The sequence below is a fragment of the Schistocerca americana genome, chromosome 3 (genome assembly GCF_021461395.2).
Source record: "Schistocerca americana isolate TAMUIC-IGC-003095 chromosome 3, iqSchAmer2.1, whole genome shotgun sequence".
NCBI classification, from domain to species: Eukaryota; Metazoa; Arthropoda; class Insecta; order Orthoptera; family Acrididae; genus Schistocerca; species Schistocerca americana.
Window position 1 is genome coordinate 349,480,657 of NC_060121.1, and position 23,549 is coordinate 349,504,205.

The following is a 23,549-nucleotide window of genomic DNA, read 5'->3' on the forward strand; positions in this document are numbered from 1 at the left end:
GACAGATGTCAGCTATCTTGCAAAAGCCTACTTACAATGTTTCAAGAACTAGTATTAAGTGATGAATCTTGGGAATATACTACAGCCCTCTTTGTACTGCTCCCAGAGAAACTGACAAGATAGGACTAATTACAGTGCACACAGAGGCATTTAAGCTACCATTCTTACAGTGCTGAATAGAAAAGGAAGAAACTAATATGGGTGCAGTGGCAAGTGCTCTGGCATGCAGTGTTCAGTGGTTTGCAGAGTGTGCATGTAGATGTAGAAGGTATCTACAAATGTTACCAAGACAGTGTTACACTCTTACTAGCATTTCAAATTATATCCCCACTTATAATTCCATTTAGCTATAATCTAGAACATATTTGCAAATAGGACATATTTGCAAAAACCTACCATACTGTAAAATAAAGTGGAACTCCAAAACACAATGGTGCCTTATGTGAAAAGTCACACTTAGTTTGCCCTCAACAACAAGTGCCACAAAACTCTGATGCAAAGTAGGTGAATGAGAAATTAAAGATTTACGAAGTAATTACACACTTGTTTGTGCTGGTCAAAATCAAAGTCAGTAAATTAATCTTTGCAAATTGTTCACAATTTCCTTGCTATGGATCTGTGAAAAGAACAATACACAGTGTGTCCCAGTTCAGTTAGGGCTGTGACTACAAAAAATACGTCAGACTATGTATACAGTGTCACCGTATTTATTCAAATTAGTCTCCCCTTGAATCAATACACAGCTAAAATTATTTTAAAAGTCCCATAGAAAATTTAATTATAAGATTTATTTAAAAACTGTTTTGAAACATTCAGTGTAGTCATTTTTTGTAATTACATTTAGTACTGCAATAGAATTTTCTTAGGTATTCTTAATTGCATCATAATGGTGTCCTGTCACTGACAACTTCTCTTTGGGGAATAAGTCTGCTGCAGTCCAGTCTGGTGAATACACTGGGATGATCCAGAACTGTGATCTGTTTTCTGAGCAAAAACTTGTGCACGAGCTTTACTTGTGGGCTGGGTGGGGCTTCGTTGAGTAAACATGACCACAAACATGCCCCTTAGTATTTGGGTCAAATTTGATGAATTCACTGCCTGAGGTGCCCAACTTCACACAAAACTTGATGTTGCCTCACTGCTCCACAGCCATTTTCCGATCGATGTCAGGCACATACTGTTAAATACCGAGAGACCAGTATATTTCAGAAAATAGTTACAGAAGGGTATCTTCCCATTTCCACACTTAGGGTTACTAATATGATCATGTGAAAGGCAGGTATTTGTGTCTGAGCCCTGGTCTAATACAGTTTTAACTTGTAAACTGCATCAATTATTGTCGAACAATGCTCACACAGTATTAAAACCTTGGTATCTCGTTCTGCTGTGTGGACAAAAGATTCAAGAGATTTTTTTTTTTTGTGTGTGTGTGTGTGTGTGTGTCCCAAAGAAACCATTTGTATAATTAAGAACATGTACATCATTCTTCTGCTACTATCAAAATATTTAATCTGGCAGGGAGGCTGTTCACAAAGTTTCAACACACTGAATTTGATTTTTTTCCAGTCTTCCAATTCATCCAGTATACTTACCAGCAACTATTTTTCTTTACTACATTCACGCAAATGTCATTCCACCTCTGTATCCTCCTGGCATCTAGTGGTAGTCCACTCTACCAGTTGTAACATCTGTTTGTTATGAAATGTAGCTATTTAACTGTTGTAAAATGTCTCAAGCTTCTCAGGACCCATGGGATGTACACATATCACAAATAACATTGTTTTAAAGGCCAGTGGGAAGCATATTTACCATCAGAGTAACTTTTCCATGAGACTTGGGAAGTATGCTTGTCACTTTCTTTCTGTGGACTGCAAGAAACATACTTACCACCACCAACTTAGTAGTTTTATATGTTCATGGGAATTGGTCTCGCTACCTCTGTATGTGCCTACATCCTGTGGTAGTACGCTGTACCAGTAGCACAAAAACTGCATGTCTGACATCTTGTGGTAGTATGCTGTACCAGGTGTATAAAAACTGCTACAACAATCAGCTTCTGTTTATCATAACGTCACTATTTTTGTCACTTGGGAAGTCAGGATGCATTGTTTCTTTTCTACAGTATCCTATGCTGGTAGGAATAAAAAGAAATGGCCCAATTTTCAAATCTGACACATAGCAAGTATGCATCTACAGATGTTTAGCGTCATCAAAATAATTTCGAATTCTGTGTAATGGCAACCAATAATAGCTCAAAAAGCATCTTGGAAAGAATACTTACCATCATAGCCTTTGTTCCTAAATCACAAAAATAAACTTATCAGAAATTAAATAGTTAGTTGATCTTAGTTCTAATGTGGTACAAAAAATTAATTCCACTGAATTACCTGCAAAAAGGTTAACAATGATTAATAACTGATGTTAGGTTATTGAGCAAATTTAGCATTTAATGTCTTACTGCATCACAGAAATGTTTGAAATGGTTCAGATCAGGGTTTGGGCTAGACCAACTAAGCAAGTAATTCAGATTTTCTTGAACCTACACTGCAATGTTCCCCTCTTGTTGACAGAATCATTGTCACACTAATGCCAATAATGTCTGATTCATAACTATTGTCACATTACTTGTTTATTTATTTACTATCACTGGCTGAAACAATAAAAAAAACAGACTACTACATCATCTCCATCAAATTTCATTGTCATGACAACACACTTAAGCAAATACTGTTACTGATAGCTATGGTGAGACTAACTACAGGATAAATGGAGCAAACTGGATACAGTCTGTATGTTTGTGGCACACCTTTGTTAATATTTAATGCAAAATACGACACTGGTACTAGTGACTTTGCAGCAATAATATTTTCAAAAAAATATTTTTATTGCCATGTCCATTAACGGTAGTACTATATCCACGTCAACAAACACAGGAGCCTTACTGCAGAGCAGAAGGTCCCGAGGATTAGTAGTTGTTCTTTTACTTTTTGGTTCCTACAGAACTCGAAGCTCCCGTACCAATCTCACATATGGCCTCCAAATGCTTATATCTTGTGCTGCTTCCTGCCAAATTATTTACATCCATCCTGTTGCATATTATTTTAATTTCATTTTTCCATGTCTCCCCCTTGGTTTCTTACTTAATGACTTCTCCATTAATATTTTTTAAACTCTCTGATCCTCTCTCTTTCTCATCAGATGGTCTGCCCATTGAAATCTTCTGGAATGTATTATTCTCATTATTGTTGCTTGCGGTAATAGTACATTGATTTTTGTGTTGCCTATGACCTACATACCAGCTTTGTGATTCACTGTAGTATGAACAAAAGATTTTCCTATAAACTTCATTTACAAATACCTGTAACTAGTGTTCTTCCATGTTTTTGCTCCATAGATTAGGACTGATGTGATGACTGTATTATATAGCTTGAATTTAGTTTCCCTTGTCAGTGGTTTAAACCCTAGAAAGTTTTTTTATAGAGCACTTAGGCTCTATTAGTATTTTGCAGTATCATTTTCACTTCTGCTGGCCTCTGATTTTGCTCAGTTAGCATCATGCCCAGAAATTTGACTGTTGTTTCCTGATCATTCACTTTTACGCTGAGTCTGGATGCTTCTTATATGAGCTCCACAATAACTGTTTAATCTCTGTTCCACACTTTCCAATGAACACTACATCATTTCCATATGCCAAAACCTTAACTTTATTTCTTTGGAGGATCCCAACAGGTACTAGTTTCGAGTGTCCTCACAACTCTCTCGAAGGCAACACTAAAGAGAAAAGAGGACACAGCATTCTCTGTCTTAATCCAGTTGTATTTTTAAAATAGTCAGATTTTATTCCATTTGGAAAAATCCTACTGATGTTATCATCCAGGGTCATTTTACTAAGAATTATAAGTTCAATTGAAAATCATAAGTCTGTCATTACATTCCACAGGATTAGTTATTAAAAAACAATGCTATGTCATGTCTGGAAAAGAATGAAATTAGATTCAATTAATTTGTACTCTCTGGGCATTATGTGAATACAGACAACACAGGACAGAATGAGTGGGGCATCAAATTCTTAAAATATGATATAGAACAAATTATCAAAAAGTGGTGAAGAGTGTTTAACATTTAAGATCAATTAAGTGGCATACTAGGCAATACAAGAAAAATATTAAGAAACAAATAGCTTGACAAAACAATCTAAATTCATTAGTCAGGTGCAAAACCTTAGTTTTTGAAGACATGATTTGACACAAGTGAAATGCATCTGTGCTGAAAAAAACATACCAAATGAAACAAAGTCATTACTAATTTCGTTTATTGACTCATGAATTATTAAATTTAAATAAAGTACATGCAGAAATGTACATTATTTTATATTTGTCAGAATGGTAGTTAATTAGCATCATGTTATGTTCAAATCTGTTTTTGTTTTATTCATCTTTGTTAAATGTAAGCCTTGGCTGCAAACACTTATGTTGGTTGTTAAAATTCATAAATAGAATTCTATTGTTTCAAAATAATATAAACATAAAGGTACTTATTAATTAAAATGTTATTATGTTCATATTATTAAATCTTAAACAATGAAAAATCCAGGGTGGAATAATGACAACCATATGAAAAGGACAGATTTTTGCTACTCACCATATGGAGGAGATGTTGAGCCACATACACAGGCACAAAGAAGGCACATGTGAACTTTCAGCTAATAGGCCGTCTTCAAAAGTAGACACACACACACACACACACACACACACACACACACACACACACACACACACCAACCATCATGCAAGAGTATCTCACACAAACATGACCACTGTTTCTGGCGACTGAGGACAAACTCAGCTCACTGTCCAGAGACAGTGGTCATGTGCGAGCGAGTTGTGCTTGTGTGGATGTTTGTCTACTTTAGTAGATTGCCTTTTGGCTGAAAACTCACATGTTTAATGGTCTTTTTGTTGTGCCTGTCTGCTACTCAACATCTCGTCTATATGGTGAGTAGCAATCTATCCTTTTCATAATATTGTTATTATCGAACTTTTTTGTTGTTGTCCAAATGCTTTGGGGTTGTGTTAACAGTAAAGTGTTGGCTTCAGAAGCCCTTGATCCTTTACCTGTAAGGTTCAGCATAATCAAAAAATATTAAAGCTATTTACTTCTCACAGGGCTTAATGGCAGAATACATTTAGAATATAATCAAATATTACAACTGATGTCAGTACACAGTTATTCTCCTACACTGCCAATGTCACCCTCCTCTACTCTGGCACATCATTACCAGAGAGGAAACAGTCACACAGTGTCACTCCTATCGAAGGAATCCAATACGCAGAGGAACATTGTGTATGAACTTACTTTGAGCTGGTGAACTGTTCGCCAACAACAGAAGACGTATGAGCTTTACTCAGTTTCCATCTCATGTTCTTCATTTGCTAACAACAGCTCAAGTATACAGTATTATTTTAATTCAGTCATTTGTTGAACACCCTTGCAGGCCCGAGAAATCGCAGCTACCATTATGGTATATTTTTGCAGTTTTTTCTTTCTAAGAACTGTGGAAATTGGATGTGTTTTCATACAGCCTACTTCATTCCTTGTTTCTGGGTTATGGATATCAGTACAGTATTCATCTACAGCATGTAGTTAACTACAAATTTCTCCTACATCATCCAGACATCTCTGTTGCCACTTGGTCTGAAGGGATCCAAAACTGTGATGTCCTATAAATGTCCATTACAGCTCCTTTGTTAAAGCGGAAAAAAAGAAAAGTACAAAAAATATGAGCATATATAATCTCTACTGTTTGAGATTTGAGTATTTTTATTGAACACAGGCTTTTCTGGGAGGTTTGTTCATATTAATTCATATGTGCACAAGGAACATAATGTAGTAAACATCTAATGATGTAAATATTTCCTGCTTACAGGTTGTCCACTGCTTACGTCCAGTGGTCTGTCCAGTCTCATACAGCTACGGCACTTACAAGAACTTGAATTAACCAACTGTCCAGGAGCATCCAAGGAATTGTTTGAATATCTCAGAGAACACTTACCTCATTGTTTAGTAATAGAATAATGAAGGTAATTTATTTTTAAAACTGTTCCTGACATCAGGCAGAAGAATTAGTGATTGAAATTACTTGAACCCAACAGAAATTCACAGAAGATATATAACAAATGTGCCTGTGCAGTGGTTTCATTTCAGAGTATGATTCAAAGGCATACTGAGTAAATGTGCTGTTCAGGAGCAGTATTTTGAAGTAAATAGTGTGTTTAAACATTGCCATCATTCCAACCCAGCTTGCAAAAATTCAGTCCTTTATAATAAAAGCTTACATAAGGGGGCTTTTAATATTAACTCCTCATCTCACAAAGACTGAAATTTGTTTTAGTGACTGACATGTTGATTCATATTTGTAAGCTGTTAAATGCACTGCAATCCCTCTAAGTAGAACTACAGACTGACACTCCCCAATAGAATTATAATGATGCTGATAAATAAAAACCAAATGTTGCAGAATGCTACAAAATTTAGTGATTACATTCAGTGTAGGAGCAATATAAAGTATTCATTAAGAAAGCTCGCTGCTACACATTTGAGAAAAAGTGCAATAATTTCCAGATGGCTATAGGAATCTACAAACTATTTTTAACAAGATTAGTTACATTAATTTTACAACTAAATAGTTTGGTAGTATTATGGCAATACCTAGTAACATGCCAACAATTCACAGGAAACTGGTAATGGTTAATTTTTCCTACGGTTTCCAAAGTAAACAAAATATATCACTGGTTCAATATTGAAACCTGTACACAGAGAGAGGAAAACATGGAATTTCACCTTAGTCTTGAACTGTAATTGCACCAAAACATAGCAAGATTTCTAAAGCAATAGCTTTGAATCACAAGAGCCAGTAATTTAAATAATGCATTCCACAACATTGCCAAGTTAATTGTATACTGGTGTAATAAAAATGCTCTTATTTTGACTGATGTTGCAACATGATTTGTGTTGTCCTTTACAGTTGCTCAACTTTCTTCCATAGTGCTCATAAGTTCACGTTAGCAATATTAAAATATTCTGTGAATACAAAATACTGTATCAAGAGATTTGCTGACAAATAGAACCAGAAGTGAAAGTTCCACAAATAATTACCACAGTTAACAAATCCTCATTTTTATGGATCATGAACCAGACCCTTTATAAGCTAATTATTAACTATTTGCAGTTGCAAGCAACAGTAACATTAAGATTTCCTGTTCTAAATAAAATCGATTCACTCATGCCTCGTCCTGTACATACGTATTGAGCTGCACAATGCAAACCTTTTTTTCTATTTGCCTTTTGAAATTATAATAGTTGTGGATGTCTTGCTACATTTTTTGACACCAATGGGATAAGTTATTAATACTTAATGTATAAATGTTTCTAAATGAAATATTTTTTATGAATCTGGAGACTCTGCAACAAAGTAATATACTACTGACATCCATAAATATCTCCTGTAGTGATGCATAAGGTACAGGTATCAGAACTGATTAGCATGGGAGCTCAACATAAAAGTCTAATTAAATTTGTCCTTATTCCAGATAACCTATTCGCTGATATAGGCGATAGGAACAAAGTATTTTATGATGTTAAAACTCCATTGGTTTCTATAATGCATATTGCTTTTTCAGTTTAAAGTTTCCCTTTCCTAATAATGCACCTTAATTCTCCATTACCCTAATAATCAGAAATAAATGATATAGGGCCAATTCAATGACAGTATGATACCTGTCTCTTGGCCACAAGAGGAAACAAAAATATGTAAAAAGTGCTCATCTGAAAAGTGTAAATAGTAATCTTATAACTTTTTACTTCAAGTCTGTGATGTGCACCTGTAACTGCAATAATGTCACACAAAATCATACCATTCTAAGAAATGTTGTATACTTCATGAATTTTATGAGAACTATTTTCATAAAAAAGCTGTGTGCTGTTTGAGATTTAAATTTCTGGTTATTGTAAATATATACACAAATTAAAAAAGTGATATCACAATGTTCTTCTCCCTCCTCCCTGTTTATCTCCTTACAGTGTGAAATGGTTGATGAGTTTTAGTTAGCCAGTATTACAGCTTGACATACCACCAGTGCAATGCTGTTACCAAGAACATGCCCTTTAACCAAATGAAACTTGGAAAGAGATTACACATGGTTCCTTAATTTTAGGTTTACAGGACAATGGTAAATATAATCAGGCTGAGACAAATACCAGTATTAATTTTTGTGTAGAAATGCCAGCAACTAATAACAATAAAAGAGTACATGCCTTCAAAATATAATGTAAGTTTATTTGTTTTTATCACACATAGTACAACATGTAAATATTGTAAATTTCTTACTGGTAATGCATGATAGCAAATGTGACGAGGCGCCAATTAAGTAATTGTAATTTTCTTTGTTTTTAATTTTTATGTGATGTTGTTATTAAAGAATAATAAAGATATTTAAAGAATACTTGAATAATAAATTTATTGCTTACAACAGACCATGAACACAAATGAATCCAAAAATACAATTACTGCACTAACTACCTGTGTTGACATCCTGTTGTACAAGTTCCTGGCTGTTAAATACATCAATCTTCTTCCAAAGTGTCTGCACATTACGAATTTGCCCACCAAGACAAAAGACCAAGACCTGGTTCATTGATGCTACCCTGGAGCATAAAGGCAATATCAACAGAATCAACAAAAACTAAGTAAATATGAGCTGAGCACAATATATAACAAAATCATAATAATAAAAACCACCAAAATGGAAAAAAACCCTCACCACAAGCAACTGATGTGGGTACAAAGACACACATATCAGCTCATAAAATTGCATTGTTTTCAAGTGAGCTCTCACTCAGTTTCAACTTTAAGCACAGCCAAAGAATCAATTAGGTTGCGGTGTTGAGCAGTAGGATGTATAAAATAGGACTGTTCTGTTACTGGATCATGTTTTATAACTTTCCGGTTTATATCCGTTTTTGGTGTAATCATCATTCCTCGTTGCAATACAAAATAAAATGGGTGGATCCTGGCTTTGGATTCAAAGACAACATAAAGAAAGCCACAAAATTAATTGCACTTAAAGAAAAAGTGCATCAATTTATATGCAATGTGCAGGAGAACTTGGAGAGGTAAATGAAAAATGAGAGACCTGTCTAGCAAGTCTCATAAGTAGTCATCGACATAGTTCGACTAGGTATGTGCGTACTGGAAAGGATAAAAATTAAAAGAAAAGCAGTGAAGCACTACCCTTGTTTTTTATACAACAGATAGGAAGAGAGATGTTCAGAGGTGTATAACAAATGTAGAATCTTTTCTTGGTGAGAGTAGACATAAATGCATGGCAATGCAGGTTTCCACAAGAAGTGAAGGAAATTAATTTTGATGACACTGTTTGGGTCAATGAAACAAAGGTTAATAGTGGTCACTGAGTGACAAAAGATTTGACTGACAACATGGGAAAAGTAGTGACAGTCTCAACAGGTACAGACAGTAGAATTATTCTTCTACATGATGGTACTTGCTGTGGCTTTATTCACCAACAATTAAGTGTTTTTTCTGAAAGGAAAAATCTTTTGAGCACCACGAAGCAAGGAATCTTGACACTTAAACTGTTGTTTTTATTTATTTTATTTTAAACTGCTTCCAAGTTTAGAAAATAGATTAAATTAATCACTACAGAACATATCAACTGCATTCTGTTCTCTGACAGGCTACTTAATATAGGCTATTCACATAGTTTCTTTCATTCCCATCTCACTTTTTGATGGGTGCTGCCATCATTTCTCCAGGAAACACCTCAGTAACAGCATATTTTACGTGACCCACAACATATGGTGTCACTCATAAACATACAGCCAATGTGTGAACATTATATCACCATATAAGAAACATCAAACAACAAATAATTTTAACTGGAGTAAATGAATAGCCTATTTGATGATTCAGGAGCAATTTAAAATTTGGGAAAACACATATAATGATTACGGATCAGACAACAGGCATGAAAAGATGTGTTCAATTAATTTTTTTGAAGACAGTGCTCACTGCTCCACCCTTACTACCATTAGTGAACAATATGTTCCTTTTTCAGTAAATTTATTAACAAAACTGTTACAAAGCATCTAAGTATAGGAAAATTATACAATGTGATATGTGTTTGAAATTTAAAAAAATAAAGAACTAAAGGAGAAAATTCATGACTGATATAAAAAATAGCTGTGGGAGAACTCAAAATTGACAATAACAGAGTGCTCACAATTGAAAAAGGTAAATGGATTATTGAAAACTGTAATAAAGAGAAGGCCACTTAACTCAAGACTTTACGAAACAGAAACCACATTTCAGTTACAAATATTTAGAATAAAAATGCCTTCCCTGGAATTTTAACTCTGTCACAGAGCAGTGATCAAACAAGAAGCACTCTACACTTCAAATAATCTTAGTCTCTAACACAAAACATTAAAAGAGCAATTAGAAGTAACATAACAAAATTATGACAAAAGTCTTAAGACCAAGAAAAAGAGGAAATACAACACCTAAAACTCAATGCAGATATCTAGACAAATCCCTAAAGTCACAGTTACAATGCAGATGGAAATAATCAAAGTCATGGAACACACAGAAAGAATGGACCAATATAAACTAATCTATGAGATTCACAAATTCTTGAAATACAAGCTTATTTGGTCCTACTGGTACAGGCAAACAAGAAAAGAACTTGAGAAATTATGGTCACTAAATTTACAGGACTGAGATGCAATCAAGAAAGATTACAAACATGGTGTTTTGAAGAGGAATAGAGAAGGAACAAACAAGAGACACTGACAAAGAAATGGAAACATTCGGTCACTGTGCATGAAGGAATACTGGACTAATAGGTAACATAACATGCCTTGATTTAGCTCGGTCTTAGGTAACCCATTTCTGAAAGAAAAATTACTTTCTGGATGCCCATAATAAGTACAGCAAAGATAACAGACTGGATTGAGGTGACAGAGTTAAAGTGACCAAACTAAAAGGTCTTCAGTCTCTCCACCTTCTGTGCATCAAGCCGGCAAGAGTCCTCAGAGAGGGAGGGGACAGAAACAAATCCTAATGAACTCTACTGTAACCAAGAATTAATAAAACCAAGAGATATTAGCAAGTAGAAGTGATAATGTGCATTGCTGCACCCAGCAAGCACCTGGAGGCCCCTGGGACACCTTACGTGATGGGAGACCCGCCCTCTATATCACACTTGCGTTTTATCACCCTCTATTGCTACCAGAAAACTAACAATGCAGGTAAGTTGTTAAAATCTCAAGAAAGAGAACAGCAATGACAAGACAGTAAACCAACAATAGATGTAACAAGTAAGAAGAATTAAAAAGGTGGGAAGGACAGGAACCAGGGCGAACCACTGAGCAAGGGCAGCAAGGGCTGGGTCAGAGCAGGTGACAGGGCACCACTCTAAAGTGGCCTAATTTGCACAATAGGATCTGATATGCTTGCAATCTTAGGGTAATTCACATATAATATATATTACATATTAGAGAAGGAAAGTTGCTACTCACTGCAGAGCAGAGATGCTGAGTTTCAGTTGCCTGAGATTGCAGTTGTGTGTGTGTGAATTGCATTTGTATGTGTGTGTATGTCCATTGTTGATAAAGGCCTTAATGGCCGAAAGCTATAATTGTGAGAATCTTTTTGTTGTGCCTATCTGCGACTCAGCATCACCGCTATATGGTGAGCAGCAACTTTCCTTCTCTAATATTGTTACATTCCATCCTGGATTTTCCATTGTTTGATATATTACATGTGTGTGTGTGGCTTAGGCTGACCTGTACAACAGGCATATTGTGTGGGAATAGAAACAGTCTGCTGTATCGACCTGCTCTGAAAGGTAACGTACATTTCAGCAGCAAGAAATTATTTTCCAGACTCCGACATACAGGCTGCCCTGTGCGAGAGGCCTGTTCAGTTGTGGCAGTATTAGGCTGCCTTATCAACCTGTTTTGTGCAGAGGGTACACACGCAGATGGAGCTCGGGGAGCTCAGATGGTAGAGCACTTGCCCACGAAAGGCAGCAAAGGTCCCGAGTTTGAGTCTTGGTCCGGCACACAGTTTTAATCTGCCAGGAAGTTTCATATCAGCGCACACTCTGCTGCAGAGTGAAAATCTCCCCAAGCTTGGGGAGCTCAGATGGTAGAGCACATGCCCGCAAAAGGCAAAGGTCCCGAGCTTGAGTCTCGGTCCGGCACACAGTTTTAATCTGCCAGGAAGTTTCATATCAGCGCACACTCTGCTGCAGAGTGAAAATCTCCCCAAGCTTGGGAAGCTCAGATGGTAGAGCACATGCCCGCAAAAGGCAAAGGTCCCGAGCTTGAGTCTCGGTCCGGCACACAGTTTTAATCTGCCAGAAAGTTTCATATCAGCATACACTCCGCTGCAGAGTGAAAATCTCATTTAGGTTTTACGATATCCATGACTGCTGTTGGGATTGAATGTTTATGGCTGAATGAAGTGTTTGAGTACTGGGCATTGCGATAATTGCACCATCAATCAGGTCCAGGAGAGCAAAGGTGGTGTACTGGTTTTTCTTCAGTTGACAGTCTGTGGAAGAATGTAGCACATACTACCTGATTCATTTTCAACAAAACCTCAGTATTATTTGTAATGGCCAGCCCATAATATTGCTGTAGTTCATCAACCATTTTGTCTGTCAGCCTGACTCTTATGGTTTTACCACCAGAAAGTTTCTTGTCTCTCAAACTTCATTTCAACTTCCTCAACCTGGTGCCCATCCTCTTTCGGACATGACCAACACATTTAAGTTTTGTGATAATCTTCTCACCATAAGAGATGGAAAAGAGCCACCGTGGTACAACAACCGAGTTAGAAAACTGCTGCGGAAGCAAAGGGAACTTCACAGCAAACATAAACATAGCCAAAGCCTTGCAGACAAACAAAAATTACGCGAAGCGAAATGTAGTGTGAGGAGGGCTATGCGAGAGGCGTTCAATGAATTCGAAAGTAAAGTTCTATGTACTGACTTGGCAGAAAATCCTAAGAAATTTTGGTCTTATGTCAAAGTGGTAGGTGAATCAAAACAAAATGTCCAGACACTCTGTGACCAAAATGGTACTGAAACAGAGGATGACAGACTAAAGGCCGAAATACTAAATGTCTTTTTCCAAAGTTGTTTCACAGAGGAAGATTGCACTGTAGTTCCTTCTCTAGATTGTCGCACAGATGACAAAATGGTAGATATTGAAATAGACGACAGAGGGATAGAGAAACAATTAAAATCGCTCAAAAGAGGAAAGGCCTCTGGACCTGATGGGATACCAGTTCAATTTTACACAGAGCACGCGAAGGAACTTGCCCCCCTTCTTGCAGCGGTGTACCGTAGGTCTCTAGAAGAGCGTAGCGTTCCAAAGGATTGGAGAAGGGCACAGGTCATCCCCGTTTTCAAGAAGGGACGTCGAGCAGATGTGCAGAACTATTGACCTATATCTCTAACGTCGATCAGTTGTAGAATTTTGGAACACGTATTGTGTTCGAGTATAATGACTTTTCTGGAGACTAGAAATCTACTCTGTAGGAATCAGCATGGGTTTCGAAAAAGACGGTCATGTGAAACCCAGCTCGCGCTATTTGTCCACGAGACTCAGAGGGCCATAGACACGGGTTCACAGGTAGATGCCGTGTTTCTTGACTTCCGCAAGGCATTCGATACAGTTCCCCACAATCGTTTAATGAACAAAGTAAGAGCATATGGACTATCAGACCAATTGTGTGATTGGATTGAGGAGTTCCTAGATAACAGGACGCAGCATGTCATTCTCAATGGAGAGAAGTCTTCTGAAGTAAGAGTGATTTCAGGTGTGCCGCAGGGGAGTGTCATAGGACCGTTGCTACTCACAATATACATAAATGACCTTGTGGATGACATCGGAAGTTCACTGAGGCTTTTTGCAGATGATGCTGTGGTGTATCGAGAGGTTGTAACAATGGAAAATTGTACTGAAATGCAGGAGGATCTGCAGCGAATTGACGCATGGTGCAGGGAATGGCAATTGAATCTCAATGTAGACAAGTGTAATGTGCTGCGAATACACAGAAAGATAGATCCTTTATCATTTAGCTACAAAATAGCAGGTCAGCAACTGGAAGCAGTTAATACCATAAATTATCTGGGAGTACGGATTAGGAGTGATTTAAAATGGAATGATCATATAATGTTGATCGTCGGTAAAGCAGATGCCAGACTGAGATTCATTAGAAGAATCCTAAAGAAATGCAATCCGAAAACAAAGGAAGTAGGTTACAGTACGCTTGTTCGCCCACTGCTTGAATACTGCTCAGCAGTGTGGGATCCGTACAAGATAGGGTTGATAGAAGATATAGAGAAGATCCAACGGAGAGCAGCGCGCTTCGTTACAGGGTCATTTAGTAATCGCGAAAGCGTTACGGAGATGATAGATAAACTCCAGTGCAAGACTCTGCAGGAGAGACGCTCAGTAGCTCGGTACGGGATTTTGTCAAAGTTTCGAGAAAATACCTTCACCGAAGAGTCAAGCAGTATATTGCTCCCTCCTACGTATATCTCGCGAAGAGACCATGAGGATAAAATCAGAGAGATTAGAGCCCACACAGAGGCATACCGACAATCCTTCTTTCCACGAACAATACAAGACTGGAATAGAAGGGAGAACCGATAGAGGTACTTAAGGTACCCTCCGCCACACACCGTCAGGTGGCTTGCGGAGTATGGATGTAGATGTAGATGTAGATAAGGCTGAGTGGCTACTACACTGTTATATGCTTTTGAATCTCCATCACCTAAGATTGACTAAAAATTTCAATAGCTGCAGAGGTCTCCTTACCACCACTTGTTCCTTCATAATTTCTGTCACAGATACGCCCTTCTTCATTCCATGATTTACACTTATGACAACGTTTGGTTAAAATCTGGAAATCTGTTACCTTTCCAGTATCCACACTGGTCACCATAGGAACAGTACTCATAGAACTGTAGCCGTGCTTCTGCCAAGTGCCATCAAATGCTACTGGTATGTCAGTCATACCATCATTTACTTCAACAGCTTTGTCTGCAGCACCCTTCATTGACTCACATGCAACAGATTCCACAGCAGTTCCAATAAATCCTGCATACTTATCGATTTTACACGGTGGGCATGGCATATTCATCATGGCACACATTGTTTCTGCTGCATTGTGTCCTTTGCCGATAGCTTTCAAGCCATAAAACTACCAAACATTTACTTCAAAATAATTATCTTTACACTTATCAGAATTCCAAAATGAATGAGTGTATTTACAACTGGCACAATTAACGGAAACTGCTATGTTCTGCACTGCACATATGATACAGCTTGTAGGATGATCGCCATTTTGGAGTAAAAATCACTTTGTGGAAATGCACAATGCAGGTATTTTGCATTCATATGCAACAATCGACAGCACCCTTGACTGTCTGAATGCCATTACGAATAAGAGCTCAAGAAGTCATCAGCAATGCTCGCAGCCGAGTCCTCAGTAGCATCACCTGCTCTTTCTTTCCGTACGAGGTACCGTCGACTCGCACAGTCAATATTGCAAAAGATGTGACCAAAAGCAATCACTTTGCTAGCAGCAAGGAGCCTGGGCCCAGCACATTCACCTAACACCCTTGTTAGGACGTGTAAGTCAATCAGAAAATAACCTAAACTAACATTTACATCAGTTTCATTTTGAGAAAACTGTGTATCACAATGCTTTTTTTTTAATCTTCAAAGCACTTATGGGTGTTTCCCTAGATACTGACAACTTTGCCTGTGTTTCATTGTCTGTAACTTCACACACCACATTTTGAACACAATGTTTCCCTTCATTCGAAAATCTATTACCATGAAACCCACATTTCTTAAAAAATGCTTCATTTTGGTGTCATACTTTACTTTTTGAGAGATTTACCAATCTATTCATCACTTTTCCTCGGAAAAACATTAACACTACAACATACAATGCGTGTTTATGCTATGAAATGATACAATACTGTTTTTGACACTGCTACCAATACAAACATGTAATTTAAGCTTTATAACACAGCAATCCACAGCCTTCTATATAAAAAATGACCGATTTTATTCGATCTTGAAGTAACGCAAATAAAAATTTTAACATTTTCACCAGTGTAGATTATATTTTAAAAAAAATAAAACAAAATACTTCCGATGAGAGTCTATAAGTGATATACATATCATTTTATTCAGAAAATTGCAAATTTTATAATGACATAAAAATCCGAAAATGTGAATTTTTTTCCGTTCTAACTACCCTTAATGTCTGCACACCTCTAAGAAAGGCATGTATTACAAGAGAAACAGAGATGGACCAACTGCTAAATGGCAACACTGAGGGTTTGCTGGCTTGTAATCAGCAATGCAAACTGATCATATTGACTCAAGAATCTGATACTTATTTTGTGGTCATCAGTTTTCTGAAGTGTTTGATGCGGCCTACAATGATAGCCTGTCCTTGTGTCCAGCTCTTCATATTGGAGTAGCACTTATACCCAACATTGTCATTTATTTGTTGCATATATTCCAATTCAGTCTTCCCCTACTGTTTTTATGCACTCTAACTTCCTCTAGAACCATGGAAGTTGTTCCCTGATGTCTTAACAAACATCCTATCACCCTGTTCATCCTTCTCGTCAGTGTTCTCCATATGTTCCTTTGCTCAACAATCCTGTGGAGAACCTTCACATTTCTTATTTATCAGTCCACATAACTTTCAACACCCTTCTTTAGCACCATTTCTCCAATACTTCTTTCTCTTTTTTTTCCCCAATTTTCTCACAATCAGTCATTCACATCTACTCAATGTAGTGCTCCAAATGTACATTCCCAGACATTTATTTTTCAAGTTAAGCTCAAAATTTTATACTGGACTCTTTTGGGCAAGAATGCCCTCTTTGCCTGAACTAGACTGCTTTTCATGTCGTCATTGCCTTGTTCATTATGTGTTATTTTGCTTTTAAGGTAGCAGAATTGCTTCACTTCACCTGCTGCTTGGTTACCAATTTTGATTTTAAGTCTTTCAGTAATCTTATTTCTGCTGTTCCTCATTACTTTTATCTTTCTCCAGTGTACCCTCAATACATAATCTGTAGTCATTAGACTGTTCATTCCATTCACCATGTCCCGTAATTTGTCTTCACTATCTTTGAAGATAGAAATGTCAACAGTGAATTTTGTCATTCATATCCATTCACCTCGAACTTTAATCCCACTCCTGAACCTTTTTATTATTTCTGTCATTGTGTCTTTGATGTATAGATTGAAAAGTAGTGATCACAGACTGCATCCGTTTCACACCCGTTTCAATCCAAGCACTTCATCCTCAGTCTTCAGTTCTTATTGTTCTCAGGTATTTTGTACCTATTGTGCATTATTCATCTTTCCCTGTAGCTTATATCTATTTTCCTGAGGACTTCAATCAACTAGCAATTTGTCTTGATTTTTCTGAAATCTTGGATCCAATATCAAGAGCAAGATGGTAATTGCCTCTTCCTAAAGCCAAATTGATTGTCATGTAACAGATCCCCAACTGTCTTTTCTTCCATACAGTATTCCTATCAGCAACTCAGATGCATGAACAGTTCAGCTGATTATGTGATAGTTCTCGCATTTATCTTCCCTTGCTACCTATTTTTTCTGGAAGTCCAATGGTATGTCTCCAGTCTCCCAGATTCTACAAACCAAACTGAAGAGAAATTTGGTTGCCTCTTCTCCCCATGATTTTAGAAATTCTGAAGGACTGTGATCAATGTTTTCCACCTTATTTGATCCCATGTCTCCAATTCTCTGTTAAACTCTAACACTGGATCCCTTACATATTAAATTTCAACTCTCAATTCTTCTTTGATCACGTCATCAGATAATTCCTCCTCCTCCTCCTCCTCCTCCTCCTCCTAGAGGCTTTCTAGTAATTTCTCCACACATCTCTTTCCTCTACATTTACCAGTGGAATATCCTTCACACTCTTAATGTTGACACCTTTGCTTTTAATTTCACTGAAGGTAATTGTGATTTTTCTAAATGCTGAATCTGTCATTTTGACTACTATTTGTTTTTGATTTCCTCATATTTTCCCTGCAACTGTTTCACTTCAGCTTCCTTATATTTCCTATTTATTTCATTTCTAAGAGACTTACGTTGCTGTATTCCTGTCTGTCTTTAATATTTTTGTACTTTCTCCTTTTGTTGATCCACTGAAAGCTTCACAGCTACTTTCTTTGTATCTATATTTGTCCATCCAGTTTCTGTGAGTGTCCTTTTTAGAGAAGTCCATTATTCTTCTGCGGTATTCACTATCATAGTCATAAAGTATTTCAAATGCACATCATCATCATCCCTCAGTACTTCAGTGTAACACTTCTTTCCATACTGATTCTTTTGCACAATCCTCTCAGTCCGTTCCTTGTCATTACTGAATTTTTATGTGAATCTGCATCTACCCCTGGGTACAGCTTATGTGTCTGACTATGACATAATCTAGTTGGAATCTTTCCAAGTCTATATGTCGATTCCAAGTACTAATATACCATTCCTCTTGTGATTTTTGAAGAGTGTATTTGGTATCTGTAGCTGAAATTTATTGCAGAACTCAATATGTCTTTCTCCTCTCACACTCCTAGTACTATGCCTTATTAAATGACATACTAGTAGTTCCTCTTTCTGCTCCATGTCTTTTTTTCCCCTCCCCTCCAAGAGTATATTTATAGAACTGTGTGCGTCCAACAACACAAAAATGACAGCCTTCTCGGCTAAAATACAATTAAAAATGTATTGCAAATAGAGTTTAACCTGTCTTGTCAGTAATCTGAATACTATTTAAAATATGCAGCAATGGAAAAATTGGAAAACTTATTTTTCATCCACATTTATAACAATACGGAAAGGATAGATCGCTACTCAGCACAATAATGAGAAGATGACACCACACACACACACACACACACACACACACACACACACACACACACACACACACACACACAGGCTACTGTCTTTGAACACTAAGGTTGGGCCTAATTTCCAGTATAACTTCAACCAATCTATTTCCCTTTTGAAATTCTCTAGCATTCCACGATCTGACCTATCGAATGCCAGTTTTCTTTTTTCTGATGATGACATCCTGCTGAGTAGTCCCTGCCCAGAGATTCAAATAGGGGGACTATTTTACCTCGAATGTTTTACCCAAGATGACGCTATCACCATTAAGCCACACGGTAGACCTGAATATGCCCATGGGAAAAGAATAAATGCAGTAGTTTCTCATTGCTTTCAGCTATTCACAGTATCAGTACAGTAAGGCCATGTTGGATAGTGTCATCAAGGCTCTTGTCCCTGTAACTACTCCAAAGGCTGCTGACCTCTCCATATATACTACTCCATTGCAGATGCACCTACAGCAATGCTATCTGTATTGTCGAGGCATGCAAATGAACCCACCTCAACACAGTCCCAGGTTCATCAGGGAATGACAACTTATGAACTAACAAAAATATGCGGACTATAGCAATATTTATCTTTCACGACATCAAATACTTACACTACCACAACATTTAAAATTACAATACCACGGCATTTAGATCACTTGATGACATACCATCTCCCACATCTCCTCTTTTTTAGGAGCATTTTCTTAACACAGTTGTGAAGCTTACCAATAACTATTTTTTCCACCTGTTAAATCTTAAGAAGCCTTTTTTTTATTATTTGAAAATAATAAAAATGTGGGTATGTTTGTGTGAGAGGGGGGTGTGAGGGAAAGGGAGGAGGGATAAGGGAGGGAGGGAGGGAGGGAGGGAGGGAGGGAGGGATTAGAGCTACTGTCTTCCCAACCTACACAATACCATAATAATTCATGGTACGAGGGTGACCATTTAAGTGTTTACAAATGATCACTAGAAGGTGCTACTGAGATGTGGCATTACTGTGATTTTAAAATTTTCATTTGTTATTCTTAAAATAATTGCAGCTCAAAGTGGCTACGTAAGTTTTTTTTCTCAAACAGTTTTTTAAGAAACAATTTCATGTTAAGTTTTTTGTTGGATTATTTTTTTATGATATTTGTAATGGCGTAACTTAACAACAATGCCTCGAATCACTTTGCTCAACTTTTGGTAATCCCTCTCCTTTAGAAAACATTGTTTACATTATTGGTTTACAGACTTTCTATGTGGTCACGGTTCTGTAAGCAGTGAATTTTCCAAAGGCTGACCAAAATCAGTTGTCATTCCAAAAAACATTGATGCTGTGTGCCAGACGTGAATGAAGAGGATTGGCAAGGTCCTTTATGCAAGACAGAGCCATATATAGGCATACTGAAGACTGCAGCACATTTGACTTTGCTTGAACATTTAGCTGTAAAAAGTATCTGTTTGCAACAGATTTCACTCTATTTGACTGAAGCTTAAAAAAAGGCTTATGTCCACCAGTGTAAGGAAATTCTGTAAAAAGTCCACTGAGGGAAAGTAACACTGAAGCAAGAGACAAAATTTAGATATATTCCTACAGGATGGAAAGTAAGCAGCAATCGGTTGTTTGGATGTTCCACGTACAGAAATTAACAAAAAAGTTTCACCCACAAAGCACTTCTAAGAAAATGATCATATGTTTCTTTGGTTATACTGGACTGCTTTAGAGGATTAAAAACTGTTAGAAATGAATGGTAAACAACAACTTGTTTGTCACAAGTCACCGATGAAACTAGGGCAGTGAACAGAAAATGTCGCATCATTCTTCAACATTATAATGCAAGCTCTCACATAGCACTCAAACAATTGTTTATTTGATGGAGAAAAACTTTAAATTAGTCTCTCATTGTTCATATTTACTGTGCTTAATACATAATTAATTATTTTTGTTCTCTAATGAAAAAAAATGTGTTGACAGTGATTTTCTCACCTCAAGAAGCTGTTCTACACCTACGTCCATACTCTGCAAACTATTGTGAAGTACATGGCAGAGGATTCAATGCTTCCAAAACCACGTTTTTAAGGTACCAATGTCCAAATGGGGAAAAAATGTTTCTCAAATTTGTTTGAAGGCATGAAAAACTATGTAACTTTTAGAAGTTAGATTCAGAGAAACAATAAAACAATTTGTGTAAAAAATGTTCTCTTTCATTATTTTTCTAAAATGTAAAAGGCAGTCCTTGTACATCATACAGAGCAATTCAGGACCAAGTAGTCAGTCTAATGAGTGTATGAAATGGATAAATCTTTCAGTCTAGGAAAATTCTATGCCGAACTTGAGCTCATTTGGACAATAAAGAGGATGAGGATTGAACCAGGCGAGGCTTCGCTGACGGAATCAATCTTTTAAAACCAAATCAGAATAGGGCATGGTTTTGAATCCACACATATTACATTTCCAGCTCACACTTACAGGTAATGTACCTTAACAAATGGCATCCTTTACAACAAAATACACACAAATATTTACTGTGTCAGTTTCATCCTGTTTTTCTTTACTATCCTAACTGCAAAACTATGATAACAAATACTTGTATTAGATATGTTATAGAATATAAATAAAAAACAGGTCACTTCATTGTGTTTCATAACTGAAAAGAAAGAAGGCATGGGCAACATTTGGGGAACCATGCGCCTGATTCACATACTTACTTAAGCTCGTGGACCACCTCATCACGTGACACGACAGCAGAACTTCTAGTCAAGTCAAAACTATAGCATCTGTGACGTTAAAGTTTATGGAGTAACACACCATTATGAATGTCGCCCCTTTCCTGAGATTCCACGCCAACAAATTATGCCTCACAAGATGTATGTTTGAGAGTACAATCATTTTATTTTCACATGGAATTTCTTCTGCAGTCCAGACTGAAACTAACTGAGGGTCAGATGCAGCCAGAAGGCCATCCATTGCTCACCTTTGTCCTAAAGCAACTGCACTGTTACTAGACCATTAAAGAATATGAAAATGTAATAGGAAAAACAGAATATTAACTTGTAACAAAAAAGCCCTGTCACATAACTTGTGTTGGCTTGGAAACCAGATATCTCCAGAACAAAACTGTTGTCCCTCTTCATATGTTAATAACATCAATATTTTAAAAATTAGTCACCAGAATAAATTCTTATATTTTTGTTTAGTTCTATTTAGTATCCAGGACGTATGAGTGATATCATAACCACATTTCTATTTCCAAATACAATTCACTGTGCTACTATTTGCATTATTTCTATAGATTAGTTCAGTGGCATAGTAGTGTATTCATGAATGAGAACAGTAATGGAGACTACAGTAAATGCGCAGTGTAGTTAAGAAAAAGATACTGTACTAGCCTGAGTTCTCAGGTACTATAGGAACTATCACATATGAGATTAAAGTTTTGGCATTAAATACAAGTTAACTTACCGTCAGTTTGTATGGAACTTTCGGCTCTTCTGTAGCATCAACTGCATCTTTTACATCTGGATTCTCAGGACCAACAGGTGATGTTTCCACGAAGCTCTCAGCAGTAACACGAAATCTTATTGTCTCTCCTATTAAAAACAACATTTTGTTAAACAACACTAAAAAACACAGAAGAAGCTTTTTGTTATTTGTGTGTGTGTGTGTGTGTGTGTGTGTGTGTGTGTGTGTGTGTGTGTGTGTTTTCCAACTCTCCTCTTAAGGGGATACGGAATCACCTATCCCCGCAATGTTAATATATGCCTACTATAGGGAACATTTTCTCACAAACTACTGGAGACAGAGAGGTAAAAATTTTACTGTATGTGCATTCATATGTTACAACAATACTGAAACAACAGTTTATTGTCAAAGTATTTTCTTACAGAGATATTGTACATTTATTTTTAAGTAAATTTTTTCCATCGCTTTTTACTAGACTATCACCCCTAAGTCTTTTGTAAATCAAGTAATTAAAAAATCGTTGTTTCAGTATGTAATAGGGACCTATGTCACTACGTCAAAAATTTCAGACTTCTAGGTTGACCAGTACCTGAGATAATGTTCCTAGATGAAGTAAAAAGTAAACTTACGGGAAACGGAGAAAGAAGATTAAAACATTCCTGATCCGTAGCTAATACCCCCTTCACAGTCTTCATAATCATCTTCAAGTCTTCTTTTGGCACCCCTCTGCACCTGTCTTGCTTTTTTCACTAATGTCTTGATTATATTATCAGCATGCCTTAGTCTGTGCTGATCTAAAAAGAACATAGCACGTACCGTACGGGAACCAACACACATACCCAACTTTTGAAGGACCTGGCATTTAGTTATATTTCCAAGATTGAAGGTTGCCACAGCATCATATACACCAAAATGTAGTGTATTAATTCCGACAAACACTGTTTTTGGGAGACGATGCCATATCACACTATTCAAGCACTCGTTGGGGTTCTGCGTTTTTCCGTGAAGACATTTCATCAGAAGACTTCTGTCAGCCAGATCTCTGAAAATGGGCTTTATTTCTGCCATGA

General features: G+C 36.9%; 2 protein-coding genes across 2 annotated transcripts in view; one reads left to right on the plus strand and one right to left on the minus strand.

The window, feature by feature from the left end:
- The window catches only part of LOC124606075 (F-box/LRR-repeat protein 16-like), a 705,098-nt gene extending 696,566 nt beyond the window's left edge, over positions 1-8,532 (plus strand). The window contains exon 7 of the mRNA XM_047138039.1: positions 5,927-8,532. Within this exon, the coding sequence (XP_046993995.1) occupies positions 5,927-6,075 (149 nt within the window). The 3' untranslated portion in view covers positions 6,076-8,532. The remainder of the gene's footprint in view (positions 1-5,926) is intronic.
- LOC124607513 (DNA-directed RNA polymerase III subunit RPC8) overlaps positions 8,491-23,549 on the minus strand; it is a 49,780-nt gene continuing 34,721 nt past the window's right edge. The window contains exons 4-5 of the mRNA XM_047139904.1: positions 22,480-22,607; positions 8,491-8,703 (exon numbers count right to left, since the gene is read on the minus strand). Coding sequence (XP_046995860.1) covers positions 8,650-8,703; positions 22,480-22,607 — 182 coding nt within the window. The 3' untranslated portion in view covers positions 8,491-8,649. The remainder of the gene's footprint in view (positions 8,704-22,479; positions 22,608-23,549) is intronic.